At 44.5% G+C, this 20,435-nt stretch overlaps 2 protein-coding genes across 2 annotated transcripts in view; both read left to right on the top strand.

Annotated features, from left to right (window-relative positions):
• The first annotated feature begins 278 nt into the window (after positions 1 to 278).
• SLC25A33 (solute carrier family 25 (pyrimidine nucleotide carrier), member 33) lies at positions 279 to 19,018 on the top strand. Its single transcript, XM_005873466.2, has 7 exons — positions 279 to 283; positions 1,773 to 1,952; positions 12,916 to 12,993; positions 13,655 to 13,755; positions 15,266 to 15,332; positions 16,747 to 17,027; positions 18,533 to 19,018. The coding sequence occupies exons 1-7, from the start codon at positions 279 to 281 to the stop codon at positions 18,733 to 18,735; spliced, it is 915 nt and encodes a 304-aa protein (XP_005873528.1). The 3' UTR covers positions 18,736 to 19,018.
• Positions 19,019 to 19,593: 575 nt separating this feature from the next.
• TMEM201 (transmembrane protein 201) overlaps positions 19,594 to 20,435 on the top strand; it is a 25,819-nt gene continuing 24,977 nt past the window's right edge. The window contains exon 1 of the mRNA XM_014545450.1: positions 19,594 to 19,632. Within this exon, the coding sequence (XP_014400936.1) occupies positions 19,594 to 19,632 (39 nt within the window). The remainder of the gene's footprint in view (positions 19,633 to 20,435) is intronic.

Consider the following 20,435-nt stretch of genomic DNA (forward strand, 5'->3'; position numbering starts at 1 on the left):
AGCCCTTCCTGCCGGCCTCCCGCTCGTTCTGACCGACCCCCTGCCTTGCTTTGTGGTTGATGGGCTTTGGCTCACAGTTCAGAAGACACTGTGTATATAAACGGTTTTTAGGGTGTGTTGTCGTCATGACTTTAAAGCAGGCTTACCTAAATAGCCCAAAATGGCTGTCCCCACCCCCAATCTTTTACTCTCTTTTTTTCTGACATTTCGATTCCTTGGGGTGATTGAGGCTAAAGAGTTCCTACCTTGAAGGATTGTTGGAGGATTGCATGCTTACCATGAGGTAGTCATTCACTCCATGGTAGAAATGCTAGCATTTAAACCGCTAGCTTCCAGCTTGCTCTGTGGGACTGCAGGCTCTTGATTTTAAAATACTACACGGGGCTTTACCCCGTTCCTTACTCAGGCGCCATGCTAGGTGCTGGGTTCGCAGCCAGATTTCCTAACTTCATACTATTCTGTGAGCCGGGCAGACCTTCTGTTCCTGTCACCACTTTTCCCCTTGGAGATACTTGTGCTGCATCGTTTCTAGTGTGCCAGGCACTACTGTCCCCTAGCGAGGTGCTCCTGGGACAGTCACCTGTGATAGCAGGCAGGAGGAAGTCCTGTGTTCAAACATGTAGATCCCATAAAAGACACCCTCCTTGAAACTTCAGTTTAATAATTCCTTTGCTTAGCAAATATTGTGTGTGAACTTGGGAGTCCTGCTGCCAGGGAAACAAAGATGAATAGACACAGGCCCTGAGCTTTCATGTTTTCCGAGGGGTAGAACCTGCATGGCTGGTGGTGCAGAGCGGCTTTCGATGGTACGTGACATTGTTAATTCTCACCAGCCCTTAAGAGCGCAGTTTCATGGGTATTGTTTAAGAAAAGATGGAAGGAGATATTTTAGGATAAGTGAGTTGTCTTGAAGAAAAATACTTAAAATTTTAATACAGGTAATATTTTGGTATGAAATATTGTAAAGGAGTTCCCTGACTCAGACTGTGACTAAGGAAAACAGGATGAATTGATTGGTCATTAAAAGTAAGCTTTAGCCTAACTTTCAATGGAGTCCAAATTAGACTTTATTAAAAGTCCATTGTAGTAGACAATGATTTTCAAATAGGAGCATTGCCTGAAGAACTATTTTGTTTGGCTGAAAAGATGCATTTTCTAGAATATTCATTGTAACAGGGTAGTGAAATTGGAAATGACATTAATGTCTAACAGTAGGAAATTGGTTAATATATTATACATCAATATAGAAGAATAGTATTCGGCCATTACAGATGATGTAAGTGTACGTATATATTGACATTCACAACATTTAGACAACTGGGGATTGAAGAGCCAGTACGGAAAAGCCCTAAAGGATGTGCTGACATAGTAACAATGGTTATCTCATTAGCTGCTGTGATTTCAACTATAATTTTTTTTACCTCCCGTATGTTCTAATTATGAAATGAACATAAGTCTCTTTTTTAAAAAAATATTTGTATTGATTTCAGAGAGAGGAAGGGAGAGGGAGAGAGAGATAGAAACATCAATGATAAGAGAGAATCATTGGTTGGCTGCCTCCTGCATGCCCTACACTGGGGATCGAGCCCGCAACCTGGGCATGTGCCCTGACCGGGAATCAAATTGTGACCTCCTGGTTCATAGGCCGACACTCAATCTGGACTCAACCGGCCGGGCTCTTTTTTTAAATAAAGAAAATATAAATTTCACATTTTGCTTGTGTAGAGAATGGTATGGCTTTTCTGATCCTGTTGTGATTTCTTTTCTTACAGGTGCGGGGGCACGGTTGGTGCTATTTTCACTTGTCCACTCGAAGTCATTAAGACAAGACTGCAGTCTTCGAAATTAGCTCTGCGGACAGTCTATTACCCTCAGGTTCACCTGGGGGCCATTGATGGAGCTGGAGTGGTGAGACCAACATCAGTGACGCCTGGACTTCTCCAGGTTCTGAAGTAAGTTCAGTCCCCAACCTGGACTCCTGCCACACCCCTGTCCCCAGTGTCAATACCGAATGTTTATTAAGCCTATCAGATGGATCTCCTGTTTGCACAGCCTAATTCCAAACCTAAGAATTAGGTTTCTGTACCAATACCTTTGAACTCTGACCTTGCTCCCTTGGCAGCTGGGCACCCAGTGTGCATGCGGTCACCATCCAGGGACAGTTAAAGCAAACCTACAAAGGAAACTAAAATACCTTGTTCAAATTGTTGGATCAAAGTGTTCTTGCTCAGAATCTGAGGGCTAGCAGGAAGCTATGGCGTGATAGAATGAAATTAAAACTTTTAAATTTCACAAGAGAAAGGTTTTGAATATTTGAAGGGGAAGTAATCTGGAAACAAAATGTTTTAATTTTTTACTTTTTATTTGGAAATACTTGCATACTTATAGAAAAGTTTCAATAGATTCTTAGTAAAATGGTTTTTAAAATGTTTGTTTTGCCCTAGTTGGTTTGGCTCAGTGGATAGAGCATCGGCCTGCGGACTGAAGGGTCCCAGGTTTAATTCCAGTCAAGGGCACATGCCCAAGTTGTGGTGCGGGCTCCATCCCCACCCAGTAGGGTATGTACAGGAGGCAGCCAATCAATGATTCTCTCTCATCATTGATGTTTCTCTCTGAGATATCTTTTTTAAAAAATATATTTTATTGATTTTTTACAGAGAGGAAGGGAGAGGGAGAGGGAGTTAGAAACATCGGTCAGCTGCCTTCTGCATGCCCCCTACTGGGGATCGAGCCTGCAACCAAGGTACATGCCCTCAACCAAAATCAAACCTGAGACTTTTCAGTCCAGAGCCTGACGCTCTATCCACTGAGCCAAACCGGTCAGGGCTAAAAATATATTTTTAAAAGAAATTTTGTTTCATACTTTGAAGTAGCTAAAGGTTCTTAAGTTGAATTTGACTTACTGGTGTCTATGCTTAGAATCAGAAATCAAGACCTCTTGATGGTATCTGAATTTTACCGTGGGCCTGTGCTTTAGAGAGATGTTCAGCCCTGGCCAGTGTTGCTCACTTCGTTGGGCGTTGTCCTGTGCACTGAAAGGTTGCTGGTTCCAGTCCCAATCGGGGCACATGCCTAGGGGATGGGCTTGATCCCCAGGAAGGGGGCCGTGCAGGAGGCTGCTAATTGATGTTCCACTCTCACATTGATGTTTCTCTTTCTCCCTTCCTCTCTCTGTAAAAATCAATAAAAATATTTTTTTAAAAAGAGAGATGTTCAGTAAATGATAGTTGAATTTCACTACACCTGATATCTGAGACTTACCTCTGGAAGAGGGTGAGCCCAAGAAAGACATTGCCGTTTAAAGGTGTAGGCGTTCAGCTGGGAAGTGTTCGAGAAAGATGCAGTAAAGTGGAAGCGCTCTGTCCGAATAACTGCATGCGGAGCACTTTGGACAGAGTGCAGTCCTAGTTTAGATAAGGAGAATGCATTGGAAAGCACTGGGTTTATTTTTAGGCGCGTTTTGTTTGTAAAGCCTGCTTGCAAGGCACGCAGGCCTCCATGCCAAACGTGGATGAGCTGCATCCAAGCTTATTGAGCAAAACTGAACGCAAGACCAGCTGCGGAGGGCAAGGTCCCAAGTGAAGAATCAGAAGCCCAGAGAGAGGAAGAGGCTGGCACCCAACACCCCAGAACCCACTTTTCAAATTAAACCCTGAGGAGGAGCGGAGGCACAGAGCAGCAGGTTAGGGACGGGGTCACTGATGGGAGGCCCACTCGGACCTCAGGAAGGAGAGGGACAGCCCCACATCCTCCAGAAGACATGGCTGTGAAAGCATCCCCATCCTGTTTGTCTTTGTACACGTGTGGGCAGGGGCAGTCTCAAATGGCACCTTCTGGAGAACATAAGCGCTTTAGACAAAAGGAAAGACGGGTAATTTGCCAGCTTTACTAACATCCTCCATGAACTTCCTCTTGCATGCTTGCAAATAACTCATGACTAGTGGGTTTATAGGCTTACTGTAACTGGGACACGGTTACCCAAAAGTTGTGGTGTCAGTGGGCCAGCCTGTAGGTAGATCAGGTAAGAGGCTTTCTGTAGCTCAGGTTTTTGCATGTTCTACATATATCTCTGCTGTCTCTCTAGCTCCAACAAATATCTTTCGCTCGCTCTCTCTCTCTCTCTCTCTCTCTCTCTATATATATATATATATGTATGTATTTTCTCTCCCCAGTTAGGACCATTGTTTATTAAAATGTAAATCAAATTTAAAAAGCTTCCTGTCTTGCCTGACCGGTTTGGCTTGGTGGATGGAGCGTCGGCCTGCGGACTAGGAGGTCCCGAGTTCGATTCCGGTCAGGGGCATGTGCCTTGGTTGCAGGCTCATCCCCAGTGGGGGGTGTGCAGGAGGCGGCTGATCAGTGTTTCTAACTATCTCTCTCCCTTCCTCTCTGTAAAAAATTCAATAAAACAGATTAAAAAAAAAGAAATATGAAAAGAGGGAAACATAGGCATAAAGAATAAAAATGGCAATAAATACATACTGATTAATAATAATTTTAAATGTAAATGGATTAAATGCTACAATAAAAAGACATAGGATAGCTGAATAAGAAAACGTGACGCACATATAGGGTCTACAAGAGATGTATCTCAATACAAAAGACTCACAGAGAATGACAGGGAAGGAATAGAAAAAAATGTTATATGCATATGAAAATGAAAAAAAAAGGCAGGGGTAGCAATTATTATATCTGACAAAATAGACTTACTGGGGATGTGCCCACAACCAAGGTACATGCCCTTGACCGGAACCGAACCTGGGACCCTTCAGTCCACAGGCCGACGCTCTATCCTCTGAGCCAAACCGGTTACGGCCTCCCTGTCTTTTGAAGCCCAAGAACAGTGCACAGCACACTGCACGGCCACCCGTTTCACCGCAGTCATTGGTTAAAGTAGCCATAGCTACACGATAACGAGACACCACTTAACACTTGAGTACTTTTAAAACCATTTATTCTATATCCACATGAAAATATAAATAATGGGATTTTAAGTAAAATTCTTGTTACGATATTTTGTTAAAAGGGTTTGTAAAGTGGCATTTTTTTTATTCAAAAGCATTTTATTAAAGCTTTAGTTCATCGGCTTGATTTATGTACATTATTAAGATTCTCAGCTGATATTTAATAGCTTTCTATTGAAAATTGCCACTTTTATGTAGTATTACTTTATTGATTTTTCACACCAATCCTATGAGATTAGCGCTCAGGTGGGATATCACCCCATTTTATAGATGAGGAAACACAAATTGGAGTTATACAACTTACTCAAAGGCCTTTTTCTTTTTTTAAATATATTCTTATTGATTTCAGAGAGGAAGGGAGAGGGAGAAAGAGATAGAAACATCAGTGATGAGTGAGTCATTGATCGGTTGCCTCCTGCATGCCCTACATGGAGCTCACAACCAGGGCATGTGCCTTGACCAGGAATCGAACCCTGACCTCCTGGTTTATAAGTCGACGGACGCTTAACCACTGAGCCATGCTGACTGGGCTCAAGGCCATTTTTAATGTCTATTCACCTATTTCAAAGGAAGACTTGAAAGCAGTACATAATCCCAAGTGCCCTAGCGGGGCTCGGCTTCTACTGGAGCCCAAGGTCACTCAGAGACGCTGGGACCATCCCCCTTCCCCCCACCGCGGACTAGCAGCCTCTGGTTGGAGGCCCAGGGCTCAGACCCGGCCTCTGCTCAGCTGCAGTCCTGCTGCCTGTTTGACAGCTCCTCCTGGCTGTGCAATGGCACCCAAAGCAGAACTTGTTACAGAACTGAGCTCCCAACCCTGCCGCTCCTGGAGTCTCGAAGCAACTCTGGCTTCCCGCTCCACGGACCTAACACCTCAGTCATCCTTGGATCTTATTTCTCACACCCACAGCCAGTGCTGTCCCCTCTGCCTTCAGAATATGCACAGCATCTGACCCTTGCCCCTGCTTGTCAGCACCCACACCTGATGGAAGCCACCAGGTCTCACCTGTGTGACTGCATGAGCCCCTCACTGGTCTGGCCTGAGGCCTGCTCCCCTCCCATCCTCTGTCAACTCAACCCAGATCCTCGCTCAGATCCCTGCAGGGACTGCCTGTCCTCTGTCCCTGCGGCCTCCACACAGCTGCACCGCTCCCATTGCTTCGCTGATGTTTCTCCTCCACCCCTTCAGCTGTTCCTTTAAAAGGCCGGGAACATTGGCACATTCCGCCTCAGGGCCTTGGTACCTGACCTTATCTGCATGGCTGGCTCCCAGTTGTCACCTTAGCAGGAAGGCCTTGCAGTGACTGTGCTATTTAAAACAGCCTCCCTCATGCTCCATCCCTGCTTCCTGCCTTGTTTTTATCCCCAGCACTTACCTCCATCCAACATGGAGTGTAGCTTACTTGTTAGTATTGTTTCTTTTCTCTCCCCGTCCCCACCAGAATGGAAGTTCCTCTGCGTCAGGGACTTTGATTTGTTTTGATCACGGAGGTGTCCCCAACCCCCTAGAAAGCCGCCTGGCACACAGTAAGCATTTAGTACAAATAGCATGAATGGATGCATTTTGGCACATCAGTAAAATATCACATATAAAGGGCTCAATATGTAAATAAATATTGGCTGCTATTGTAATACCTACTTCCTGTACTTTTTAAATACAAGGTTTATAACTGAGTTTCTTGGTAGCCAAGGCAAAAAGGGGACTATCATATTACACAGTTCTCTCCTAAAGAAAGCACCCTCGCCCAGGGGAAATGCGCATCTTCCTGCCACAAAGCCCCAGCAGTGGTCTGTCACCCGCACTGCCTGGCAGACTGCCAGCAGGAGCAGCACTGTTTGGCACTCTGCCACCGCCTGGTTGCAGCCATCTCTTCTCCTAGCAGGGGCAGGGATGCTGGTTAGGTTGCTGCTGCTTAGTCTTACTCTTTCAGGAAGTACTACTTTAAAAGGCTTAACAGAACTTGTTTACAGGAAGTTTATTTTTCAAAATGCAAGTCAGCGTTTGCATCACTGGGTAACCCGCTAGAGAATCCATTTTCTCCATTGCAGCACCATTAACCTTTATATTTTGAAGATGGTTACTTAAAAAGGCTCTCACTGTTAAATTCACCAAAGGGGAATAATATATCAGTTTATTTCATGTGTCTGCTTTAAAGTCTTATGACTTAATCTGTGTGTTTTTTTTTTAGTATATTTTTATTGATTTCAGAGATGAAGGGAAAGGGAGAGAGATAGAAACATCAATGATGAGAGAATCACTAATCAGCTGCCTCCTGCACGCCCCACACTGGGGGTGGAGCCCACAACCCGGGCATGTGCCCTGACCGGAATTGAACCTTGACCTCCTGGTTCATAGGTCAACACTCAACCCCTGAGCCATGCCAGCCAGGCTTTTTTAAAAAAAATCAGAGCTCCTCCTATTTTTTCCATCACTCAGGTAATTTTTTGATCTGAAAAGTAATATATTAGTGATCCAGTCTATGTTATAAAAATAAAACTGAGTGTTCAGGTGAGATCTTTGTCTTGGATCGTGGTCTACAACCAGTGAAGATGAAATGCTCCAAATAAGGCCCCGTTTCTCTCTGCATTTCTGCCTAAGTGACAGTTCCTATGACTGTGGGAAAATCGGCCTGGGTCCTGCTGCTGTATTTTGAGGTGAAGTGTACCATTTATAGTAGGCACTTGATTGTTCCAGAAGAGTTTTGTACACAGCCAGCAAGGTTAGACGTTTGAATTATGTAATAGGTTTGACTTCTTGCCCACTGTTAATGTGCGTCACTATGGCGACAGCCTGCCCCGTTCTGAAGAGGCCCTGGTCACTTGAGGACTGGTGTTCCCTGCTGCATTATAGATGCGAGGCTCGGGCTTCCTGGAGCCAGAGAGTCCCGGAATCGTGTTTAAATGACCCCTGGGCTGGCCACACAGTGTTCATTAATGGGAACCACAGATAGAATCTAAACTTGAAACATTTTGGGTATTCTGACCATTTGACAGTCTTACATGCTATAAGGTGTAGGTCACTTGCAGGTGTTATATAAGAAAAGATTTTGTTCAGAGAGCTTAGCTTTTTAAATCAGGCCTGTTGTAAGAAAGATAGAAGTCAAGTATTTAAAATTGAAAAAACTAATTCTCACGCCTCTGCTAAGGGCCCAGTGACTTGTTTTTGGCTAGTGTGAAAACTCACTGCAACTCCATGACCTTCATTTGGGGGCTTGATTTACAGAACCTAACAATTGCCTCTACCCAGCCCTTGTTCCCGTAACATGGGGCTATAATCATGAGTTCAATATCTTTATAACCTATGGCTTGCCTATAACTTATTTTTATTAAAGAATTTTTTTCTGAAATAATTTCAAACTTGTAGAAAAGTTATAGGAATGGTACCAGTAACTTGCTATACTCTTGATCTTGAGTCACAGATTTTTAACATATTGCCACATTTGTGTTGTCATTTTGTCCTGTATACATCCATATTTTTTTTAATATATTTTATTGATTTTTTACAGAGAGGAAGGGAGAGAGATAGAGAGTTAGAAACATCGATCAGCTGCCTCCTGCACATCCCCCACTGGGGATGTGCCCGCAACCCAGGCACATGCCCCTGACCGGAATCGAACCTGGGACCCCTCAGTCCGCAGGCCGACGCTCCATCCACCGAGCCAAACCGGCTTTGGCTACATCCATATTTTTTCTGAACCATTTGAAAATAGGTTCACATTGTGCCCCTTTTCCTTTAATTCTTCAGCATTTATTTCCTAAGAATAAAGGTATTATCTTAAAACCACAGCGGTTTTCAAATTCAAGAAATTTAATACTGATATACTATTTTTTGTTGTTGTTATTGTTAATCCTCACCTGAGGATATTTTTTCCGTTGCTTTTTCAGAGAGAGAGAGAGTGTGTGTGTGTGTGTGTTTTGCAGGGGGGAAGGAGGTGTCAGGTGGAGAGACAGAGAGAAACATCAATGTGAGAGAGACACATTGACTGGTTGCCTCCCGCACGCACCCCTACCAGGGTCAGCGAGTGAACCCGCAACCCAGGTATATGCCTTTGACTGGGAATTGAACCTGAGACCCTTTGGTGTGCGGGCCAACACTCTAACCACAGAGCAACACCGGCCAGGGCTTGATATACTGCTTTTTTAACTCATCTACAGTCTATATTTCACTTTTCTCAGTTATCTTTTGTAAATGATTGATTTACCACAAGAACTAAATTTTGTTTAAAACTCTGTTCCTGCTGATCTCTGTCTTTTTTAGTGAGCCTTTCTTTTTCTCCCTGCAGGGTTTTTTAAACAGCTTACTAATATGTAATTCACATACAACTTACCCATGTAAAGCAGACAATTGACTGTTTTTAGCATGTTCACATAGTTTTGCACAACTATCACAACAATGTGATTTTAAAACATGTCATTCCCCTAAGAAGGCCCTCACCCATCTGCAGTCACCCCAAGTCCCAGCTCTAGGCAATCAACCACTAACCTACCTCCTGTCTCTAGGGGTGTCTCCTCTGGACTTTGCATATAAATGAAGTCATGCAGTGTGTTTATGGCCTCCTGTCTGACTTCTTTCCCTTGTAGTTACTGTCGAATAACATTCCATTATTATGGCTAGGTCTTATTTTAAATACATTGCTTTGACCTTGCCCTTATGCGATGAAAAGAGAAAAGAAATCTACTGTCCTTTAGTGAGATATGCCTCCCTGGTTGTCTAGTGTGTCCAACAAAGTACCTTTATGTGACACGTAGGGTGGCCAGAGGGTTTATTCTGGACCACACAAACAACCGTGTGTCTTAGGATCACTTAAAGCAGGGGTGGGGAACCTTTTCTGCCAAGGGCCATTTGGATATAACAACATTCATGGGCCATACAAAATTACCAACTTAAAAATTAGCCTGCTATATTGGGTCAAACATTTAATTAACTCACCCCTAGTGCCTTTGCAGGGCCAGACCAAATGATTTCATCCGTGGGCCAGACATTCCCCACCCCTAACTTAAAGGGTCTGAGTTTATACCTGCCAGCAAGGGAAATATTTTATGATTAGAAAATATAACTATTGTCTCCCTAATATTTTGTAGTGTAGTAGCTTTATTGAGATATTATTCAGAAGCATACAATTTGTCCTCCTAAAGTATACAGTTCAGTGGGTTTTAGTATATTTAGAGTTATATGACCATCACCATATTTTCATTCTAAAACAATTTCATCACACCAGGAAGAAACACGTACCCATGAGCAGTCATTCCCCATTCCTCCTCCGCCATCCCCTGGCAACCACCCATCTATTTTGTCTCTCTATAGATAAGTATTTCATTCTTTTGATGCTGCTGTAAATGGAATAGCTGTTTATTCCCATTCTTAGATTATTCATTGCTTCTGTGTAGACCTACAATTGTTTGGGCATTTTTTTTGTGTGTGTACATTGATCTTGTATCCTACAACCTTGCTGAACTAGTTTATTATAGTAATTGTTAGTGGATTCTTTAGTATTTCTATATATAATATGTTTGTGAATAGAGATAGATTACTTTCCAGTCTAGATACCTTTTATTTCTTTTTTTCTTGTCTAATTGCTAGCCTGCTGCTTTTTAAGAAAGCTCTTAAAGGTATAAATATTCTTTCTCATCAAGCAATTGAACTATTTTATAAACATCAAAAAACATGGAGAGGAGAGGCTAGGAATCTAGACCATGAAAATTACACTGCTCTGAGGAAAGAAAGAACAGGAGTGAAAACTACAAATGGAGAAAACTTGAACATTACCAGCATGCCAAGGACTAAAACATCAGCTTAAGCTCTTTTGCACCAAAAATTTCAGGTTCGTTTTGGAAACCTTTTCTCTGTGTGAAAAGTCGAAGTTGGTAGAGTTAGAATTGACAGGATTCATTTTATTGTTAGTTTTATAGGAATATCTTTTCCATGAAGTGAAAGATGTCTTTTTATCTTACCTTCAGTGTCATAATGAAGGTAAAACAGTATATAAACTCTTTTGAAAACAATGTGATTGTTTCTGAGCTTGGCCAACTTAGAATGCTGTCAAATTGGAAGTACTAATTACCAAGTAAATTCTCAGAAAAGGAGATTGAATTAGAGGACTCTAATTTAACAATGTAAATTCTCTTGGATACCATGAAAACCGAGCCATTGAAAAGAGTAAATTTGCCCAGTCGGAGTGCCTCAGTGGTTGAGCACTGACCTGAACCAGGAGGCCACAGTTCGATTCCCCATCAGTACACATGCCAGGGTTGGGGGCTCGATCCCCAGTAGGAGCCGTGCAGGAAGCAACTGGCAAGGATTCTCTCTCATCATTGATGTTTCTCTCTCCCTCTCCTTTCCTCTCTGAAATCAATAAAAATACTTTTTAAAAAAAAAAAAAAGAAAAAGAATAAACTTAACTAACTTAAAGAATTATGTTGCAGTGGGGAATATGCTTCTAAAGAATGTTCTAATGCTTTTAGGATTTTCTTAGTCACTGTTGATCAGAAACTATATTTAACAGTTATTTTTTAAAGCATGTTGGCAAGTATATGGAAAAATTGGAGCCCATGTGTGTTGTTGATAGGAATGTAAAATGGTGCAGCTGCTGTGGTTAATAGTATGGCCAATTCTCAAAAAATTAAGCCTAGAATTACCATATGATCCAGCAATTCCATTTCTGGATATAGAGACTTGAATGGATATTTGGACATTTATGTCAGCATTTTTCCCAGTAGCCAAAAGGTGGGAAGCAACCCAAGTGTTGATTGACAGATAAATGGATAAACAAAATGTGGCCCATCTATAGAATGGAATGTTATTCAGTTTTTAAAAAGAAGGAAATTCTGACACGTACTGCATCATGGGCGAACCTTGAGCCATTATGCTAAGTGAAATGTGCCAGTCGCAAAAGAACAAATACCGTGTGATTCCATGAGGCCCTAGAGTAGTCAGGTTCATAGAGACAGCAAGTAGAAGAGTGGGTGCCCAGCGCTGGGGGAGGGGCGGCATGGAGGGTTGGTGTTCAGTGGGTATGGAATTTTAGTTGAGAAGATGAAAAAGTTCTAGAGGCAGATGCTGGCGATGGTTGCACAACAGTGTGAATGCACTTAATGCCCCTGAACTGTACATTTAAAAATGGTTAAAATGGTAAAAATTTATGTTATATATATGTTACCACAATGAAAAACATTAAAAAGAAAAAGCAGGCACAGTATTCTCTTTGGACTTGAGGTACGAGGCTTTTCCATCCAGCCCATGAAATTACTAGCCTTTTCTATTCCTTATATCTGTTTAGGACTTGCCCACAATAAGTAAAAATCTAGAAGATGGGGTTACTATAAATAAGGCGTAAATCCAGAAGTCCCATCCAAAGAACTCTGAACGTGTTTCTCAGGGGCCCTTGTTAGAGTGGGGCCTTGTCCCTGTGTCAGCCCCTTCGCCAGTGCTCGTTGTCCCTATAGGGTCTCCTCGTACAAACCTTGAGTGTCTTGCTCCCGCGTGAACAAGGAAAAGGCTTCTTGCAAACATGTCAGACTGATGCTGCCGAAGCGCGGATTTTCACTGTTACTGCAGCTGTGTTCTTCAGCCTTCCGATTCTGTGTTGTAATATAATCGTAAATTAGCCTGGGGTCTTGTAAACAATCTATTAATCTTTTTTTAAATTTTTTAATATTTTTATTGATTTCAGAGAGGAAGGGAAGAGAGAGAAACATCCATGATGAGAGAGAATTATTGATCGGCTGCTTCCTGCACACCCCGACTGGGGTCAAGCCTGCAACCCGGGCATGTGCCCTGACTGGGAATCAAACTGTGACCTCTTGGTTCATAGGTGGACACTCAGCCACCAAACCACGTCGGCCGTGCAACAACCTATTATTCTTTATGCAAGGCGCTAAGGGAAGGCTGACACTTGCTTTGCATAGACCTTGCCTAAGGATTTTAAAGCTGGATCTTTTTTGTATTATTCAGGTCGATCTTGGAGAAGGAGGGACCAAAGTCACTTTTTAGAGGCTTGGGTCCAAATTTGGTTGGAGTTGCACCGTCAAGGTAAGCATTGAACTTTCAGCTGGCTCCCTTCATACGGATGTAATGTCCTGAGTCCTTTCCCACGGAAGGGCCGGACTGCTAGGTGGCCAGTCTCTTCTGTGCAGGATTTGCCTAAACACACCTGACAAATGGGAATAGTGAGAACTGTTGGTGTGTCTTTAGTTCATGGTGAGAAAGAGATTCTAGTTACTGTATTGAGTTGAAAACAAGTCTGCTCTCATCCCTGGATCTTCTCTAAGTGAGTGAGTGTGGTCAGCAGCATTGCCCCTTCCCCAATCACATGCTCATTTTGGTGTGAGGCAGGATGAGTGTGGTATATTTTAGAAATACTATAAATTTTAAATGTTACAGTATATGTTGGTGCTCAAAGGATTGGCACCAACAGAATGAAGACTATAAATGGACTTTGCATGTATATTACCAAAGTCTCATTTTCCCCTGTTATGTTGGACTCTTCCCTCCACCGTATACTCTCTGGGGGCGAGCAGGACCTTCTGAAGGCGCCTGCAGCAGGTTTGGGTTTAGCACGGATGAGGCCGAGCTTTTGTTCCGTGGGAACTTCTCGCCCGTATTGTTTACCTGACGTTTCAGAGGTTGCGGGGGGACATCCTATTGGCAGTGCGGGCCGATGTCTTACCGCGCTCTCCCTTTGTTCTGACAGGGCTGTGTACTTTGCATGTTACTCCAAAGCCAAAGAGCAGTTCAATGGCATTTTCGTGCCTAACAGCAACATTGTGCACATTTTCTCAGCTGGCTCTGCAGGTACGTTACCCGTTACCCGTGGGTGGAGAAAGCATGTGTTGTGCCCAGCAGCCTTTTCTCGGAATTAGAAATGAGCTCTCTGCCTCTTTTCCATCTGAAATCATTTTTCTAACGCTTTATGTTAGAGCCGATAAAATAATGTGTCTAAGATCAGTTTGTAACCTGTTCCTATCTCTTTGGCCACTAAAGCTTTTTATTCTGCCTCAACATGTACATGTCCCACGCATGCTAGTTGGGTGCAGTGCTTCTTTCCAAGGAATTTTCATGTGCTTTTCAGGTCTGTTTCATGACATTGTTTTCTAAAGTTCAAGCTCCTTTTCTCATGACTCCTGGTGCCCAGCACACCCTGTGCACAGCTGGCACTTTGTCGTAATCACTGGGCTCTACGATGAGGGTCGGGGCTGGTGGGCTTTTAGTGGGACCGGAACAGGCCAGAGAGCGTTCCCCATGAGGGAGTCATCCTACTCACTATAGGAAACATAACAGGGTTTCCCCCCAGGAAATGCTTGGCCAAAAAAGCATGGACTTGTAGATTGCGAAGAGAAGGCCATGCCTTACAGATTTATGTTTATGTCTGTTTAACTAGAAAGGTATTTTAGAGAACTTAAATTGGCATTTTATAAAGAATTTCCTCCTCTGCCAGCCTGTAAGTGTATGCACCTCTCTACTCAAATAAAGCACCAGCAGCCCCTCTGAGGAGTTACAGAGGATGCTCTGGACCCCTCGGAACCAATGTTAAACAAGAAAGGCGTGTGCTGAGTGCGCAGCTCCGAGGAGCCTGCACTTTGAGGCCGATAGGGGTTGGCTGTAACCTAAACGCTGGTTATCAGGCTTAGAAGAACCCTCAGTACCTAAAGCAAACCTGCGGCAGTGTTTCAGCCTCGCCCGGGTTCCTCTGTCTGACTGGGGAGGGCGAGGTCACAAGGAGGGTCACTGGCTGGTGCCTGACTCTGCTTCGCTCTGTTGCTCTGGAGTGACGGGCTGTGTTGAGATGGGGAGACTCACCGACAAATGGTTCTTGTAAGACACAGATCAATGGTAAAACTTCACTTTCCTGAAACATTAGTGGGTATTAAAATGTCTGCCTTTGGATTCAGTTACATGGAGATTTAGTTCCTTTTATTTGAAGTTTGATATAAGGCAACCTTTTGGATTAAGACAGCAACTTCCCTTAAAAACAAATTGTTTCTGGATCTGATGCTTATAAATTGAGTTGTAGAGTGGTTCATGTTTACCATGGGCATCACATTGACAGAAATACCAACAGCACCACCTACAGGCTGGAAACCCTAGGCAGGGCTCCAGAAGTTGGAGAGACTTTAGGTCCAGCATGCCAATAGAAGCTACACTTTAGGGACTGGAGCTTCCTGTGCGATACAGAATGTCCTGCTTCCTACTCTCCATTTTTACTATGAAACCATGGAAAGCCTGATTTCAGATGGAATGGACAGTTTTAATCAGCATTGACTGTGTTCAGTGATGACATTTTCTGGTGTGTTTTTTCTTCCAGCTTTTGTCACAAATTCCCTAATGAATCCTATATGGATGGTTAAAACCCGGATGCAGCTAGAACGGAAGTAAGTTATTAATTGTTGCTTCCTTAACATAAGAATTCTTGGGGATATTTCTCCCCCAGCTCCCTGTGGAGTGCAGTACACAGTCTTGTTCTTTCTGAATGTGAGCATACAGCAGCTCCTTTTGCTTGGAGAGTCGTGCTGTCAAGCATTGTGGGGACAAAGACCAGCAGAGGTGGTCACAAGTTCACTCAGCTGTGGCCCCTGGTGTGCAGTGCTAACCTCCGCAGACCGTCGGGGTCCCTGCGCTTGGCGGGCCCCACCCCTCTGCAGCGCTAGGGACTCTCCCCAGATGCTTCTCTTTCAGGCGGGAAGGCGCCTTACAATGAGGGAGAGCAGCGAATGCCTCCAGGCCTGGGAAGGGCCATTTTCTCTCCAAGGCCCTCGGACTCTGGTTTCTGCCTGAAGCCCGCTGCAGCCTGCAGATTCCTTTGGTGGTCCGGTGAAGTCTGCAGGCCCTTTTTAGAATAGTAGAAGCCATGGACCAGTTGCTGAAATGCAGTTATTAATGTTTTTTAAAATTACGATATAGTAATATACCTACTTAATATATTAAGTCAAGCCGTGGCCCAATAACTACTGTGATTTCAGAGGAGTAGTGATGGTAAGTGAGGTTTGTGATAGGATTCGATCTAAGAGCCCTGTGTAACTGTGTGGGGCACTGGAAACTTCCAGCTCATCCAGTCCAACTTAAGCTCCTAGAAAGGACAGAGGAGAGAGCAGGACCCCTGCAAGTGGTTCTTCCTCAAGGCTGTTCCTCCTCTCCAGTGGCCACAGTAGCCTCAATATTGGCCTTTGACTCCACATTTCCCCGTCCCATCCTGCCTGAAAGAACCTTCTGAGATGCAGCAGTTCTAATAATTTTGAACATATCATTTGCTTAGAATACTTTGATGAATCTCGATTACCTCAGGGTTGAGAGCGCCCTCACACTCTCCTCCCTGCCGAAGGCTGGCGGGTTTTCCTTCAGTGTCGTCTTAAAACACATCTGCATCGTAACTGTAACTGCCTCACACACCAGCTAGTCCGCCTCCCCCAGCACTGCCCACCTCCCGCCTGCACAGCAGTTCCTCTCTGGCCCGGTGCCCAGTTTACCTCTCTACGCCTCTTTAGGCGTTTGGACGGACTTGATCGTGTTGGTTAGATTTTCTCTGTGAGGAATGTCTTCCTCCACGAAGCTCTTTCCAAACTCGGGCCAGAGGCTGTGAGCGTGTTCTTGTGACTCTTGTACGGGCGCACGTTCTCTGTGGGCCGGCCGGGTGGCCCAGCCCGTGGACCTGGGCTCGCCGTGGGCCGGGCACAGCTGCCCTCCGTGCGGGGAGGACACGTGTCGCCCACTGATTGCCTTCCATCCGGCGAGTGTCTGTGGAGCCCGCTCACTCATGGTCTGATGGCCTGTCCTTGGTCTCTGTCACAGGGTGCGCGGCTGCAAGCAGATGAACACGCTCCAGTGCGCGCGCCACGTGTACCAGACGGAAGGCATTCGTGGCTTCTATCGGGGATTAACTGCCTCGTATGCAGGGATCTCAGAAACTGTCATCTGCTTTGCTATTTATGAAAGTCTGAAGAAGTATCTGAAGGACGCGCCATTCACCCCCTCTGCAAATGGGACTGAGAAGAATTCCGCAAGTTTTTTTGGACTCATGGCAGCTGCTGCTGTGTCTAAGGGATGTGCCTCGTGTATCGCCTATCCTCACGGTACGTCCACTCTTCTCCCAGAGCAGTGACAGCTGTCGGGTTGTGCCATTTGTCAGGGTGCCTGGACCCTGGAGACGACTGAAGTGCACATGCCTGCAGGTAGTGAGGGACCCGAGCCAAGTGGGCCTGGCCTCCCCCGCGCCCCTCGGCGTGTGTGTGTGTGCGTGCGTGTGTGTGCGTGCGTGCGTGTGTGTGTGTGTGTGTGTGTGTGTTGCAGGGACTCAGTGTCACTCAACCCCAGTTCCCAAAACTTGCTGTGCAGAACGTGGGCCTGTGTTGTAGAACTTCTGATGTTTTCAAGAAGCCAAAAATCTGGATTTTATCCTTGACTTAAAAAAAAAAAAATGACAAAGGAGCCAAACTTAAAATCTCTCAGCTTCCACTTTGAATTTTATTTTCCACTTAAAGTTTATTTTTTAAGTTTATTTATTTAAAATATATTTTATTGATTTCAGAGAGGAATGGAGAGAGAGGGAGAGATAGAAACATCAACGATGAGAGAGAATCATTGAGTGGCTGCCTTCTACTGGGACTGAGCCTGCAATCCAGGCATGTGCCCTTGACCGGAATTGAACCAGGGACCCTTCAGTCCGCAGGCCAATGCTGTATCCACTGAACCAAACCAGCTAGGGCTTTTAAGTTTATTTTTAAAAAGAATGATAGGCCTACTGTCCTTCTGAGCTACTATTAAAATAATAGCTTTGTTTATTGTGCCATGAAAAACAAGCCTTGCTTTCAAAAGCCCACTGTGCTGTCAGCTGTGGCAAGTGCGCGTGGTGAACTCGGTAACGGGTGGCGGAGTCCCGGTGTGCCGGGCATGGCGGCCTCGGGGCTCGTGAGGAAGAGGCGGACGGCTGCCTGGGAGGAGACGGGGCAGAGGTCTGCTCGGCAGGCGGTGACAGGCAGTGTCATGTTGTGGGCACCCAGGTGAGGCAGGGCCAGGTGGGCCAAGGTTTGGAAAAGGAGGAGGCAGCGTTTAAGCTGGACAGAGCAGAGGAGGACTCTAGGAGGAGAAAGTTGGGGAGTACATGAAAAGGAAGTCCTGTGGGAGATATTTCCATACTTAATACAAATGCCACTTTCGGTGAAATTACAGCATTTACTTAATTGGAGTAGAAAACTATAAACTATCTTAAAATATAGTCCCACTCAAACTAAGCTTTTTTTTTTTTTTTTTTTTTTTTTAAGAGAGTAGGGGGAAGGGAGGAGAGAGAGAGAAAGAAACATCAGTTTGTTGATCCACCTACTTATGCATTCATTGGTTGCTTCCTATATGTTCCCAGACCGGGATCAAACCCGCAACCTTGGCATATCATGACGACACTCTAACCAACTGAGCTACCCGGCCAGGGCATCTCTTGAGATCTTAACATAGTTTATTATTTTAGGTGGCACGTGGGCAGAGGTATACGTTGATAATTATAAAGCTGTGTGCTTTGAATTCTCCTCATATCACCCGGAAATGCAATTTACCTGTCACATAAAGCATGTGTTTCTCTCCGCAGAAGTGATCAGGACGCGGCTGCGGGAGGAGGGCACCAAGTACAAGTCTTTTGTCCAGACCGCTCGGCTGGTCTTCCGGGAAGAAGGCTACCTTGCCTTCTATAGAGGACTCTTCGCCCAGCTCATCCGGCAGATCCCAAACACGGCCATTGTGCTGTCCACCTATGAGCTAATTGTGTATCTGTTGGAAGACCGTCCTCAGTAACAGGCCCGAAACTTGTGCTCCGGAAGAATAAAACTGAAAAACTCGATACAGAATTTTTTTTTCCCATTGATGTTTAGAATGTTCGAGGCCGATACAGGAAAGGCCATAAAATATGTGGCTCAGTCACCTGTTGGACATTTCCTTTTGGATTCATGTTTTCTGGAAGGTTTAAATTCATTAACGTTAATAGTTAATTTTAACTTTTGTTGTTGTTTTTTTAATTTAAGAGGATTCAGGATTAAGCAGCAAGTAAATTAAATCATGCTATTTAATTTAAGTATAACATTGGTTTTTGTGCTCTTTCACTTCACAGTACTGTAAACATAGGATGGTAACGCTAGAAACACAGACCACCGCTAAAGTCAAAGTGCACGTGTTTTCTAATCTGAATGTCAAATCTCGCGGCAGGTAGGGGGTAACACGTGTGGGTGACACGTGTCGGTGACACGGGCTGACCAGAGCAGATTGCCCAGCTGTTTTCTCTTTGTACATTCCAAGTCTCATACAGATTGATACTCCCAAGTTTTCAGGCTGCTGAGTTTTAAAAAACAACTTTCTGACATTAAATATTTTAAACTATATACATTTTCCTGAAGTCATCCACTATCCCCAGTTTGCACCAAATGTGAGAGTTTCAAAGAACTGTTTACCAGTGGCCTCACTCCTGGATGTGTTTCCGGAAGTCAAGCCCAGTCAAGCCCAGGTACTTTGCAGGTGTGTCAGAGCGCGGCCGGCCATGGGAATGTGGGCAGCGATGCAGTCCGTGAGGGGGTGAGCCCTGTCCTTGGTCCCCGCTCCTGGGACCAAGGCTGATTGCCGGCTCCTTGAAGACGTAGCTCACTTTTATTGTGCCCGGAAATGGTGGTGGTGGTGGTGGTGGTGGTGGTGGTGGTGGTGGTGCTTAAATACCCTAGTTCAAAAAAATATTTTTTAAATCTAGACATGAGAAATTACCAGAATTATAAGCCCATCCTCCCATCTTATAAGGAAGTTTAATAAGGGACATTGTCTCCCGTTAGCTCTCTCACCGGACTTTGCTGAACATTGGGTTTGTTTTCAGTCTGAATGTCTAGAAAGATAGGACTCTAATAACCGATGCACAGAGCTTCCGATTCAGGGGCAGACGCTCTGGTAGGGATGAGAGGCGGATGGTTTCTAATTGTATTGAGTTGAGTTTATTTTGTTTCCCTTGAGTCATGAAGCTTGTCGGTGGTGTTGAGCTCCCTAGTATAATTCAACTGTCAACAACTACGCATGTTTCATGCTTCCAAAACACATGACAGTAAAGAGATTTCTATTCCAGAACCTCATTTTAACGACTGTTTAATAGTGGCATTTATCAACGTCTTTGTTTGACTATTCATATTAAAACCTGAATTTTTCCTCAAGATTTTATCTAATATGAACATTAAAAATTAGATTGTTGCCGAACCGGTTTGGCTCAGTGGATAGAGCGTCTGCCTGCGGACTGGGGGGTCCAGGGTTCGATTCCGGTCAAGGGCATGTGCCTTGGTTGCGGGCACATCCCCAGTGGGGGGCGTGCAGGAGGCAGCTGATCGATCTCTCTCATCGATGTTTCTGACTCTCTATCTCTCTCCCTTCCTCTCTGTAAAAAATCAATAAAATTTATTTTTAAAAAAAATTAGATTGCTTAGCCACAGCTGGTTTGGCTCGGTGGATGGAGCGTCGGCCTGCGGACT

Source organism: Myotis brandtii, unplaced genomic scaffold, assembly GCF_000412655.1.
Source record: "Myotis brandtii unplaced genomic scaffold, ASM41265v1 scaffold410, whole genome shotgun sequence".
NCBI classification, from domain to species: Eukaryota; Metazoa; Chordata; class Mammalia; order Chiroptera; family Vespertilionidae; genus Myotis; species Myotis brandtii.

Bases quoted from the DNA above. Each gene is read 5' to 3' on its own strand.
- SLC25A33 (XM_005873466.2), top strand. The intron at 1,953-12,915 runs GTAAGTTCAGTC...TGTATTATTCAG, and splicing joins GGACTTCTCCAGGTTCTGAA to GTCGATCTTGGAGAAGGAGG. The intron at 17,028-18,532 runs GTACGTCCACTC...TTCTCTCCGCAG, and splicing joins GTGTATCGCCTATCCTCACG to AAGTGATCAGGACGCGGCTG.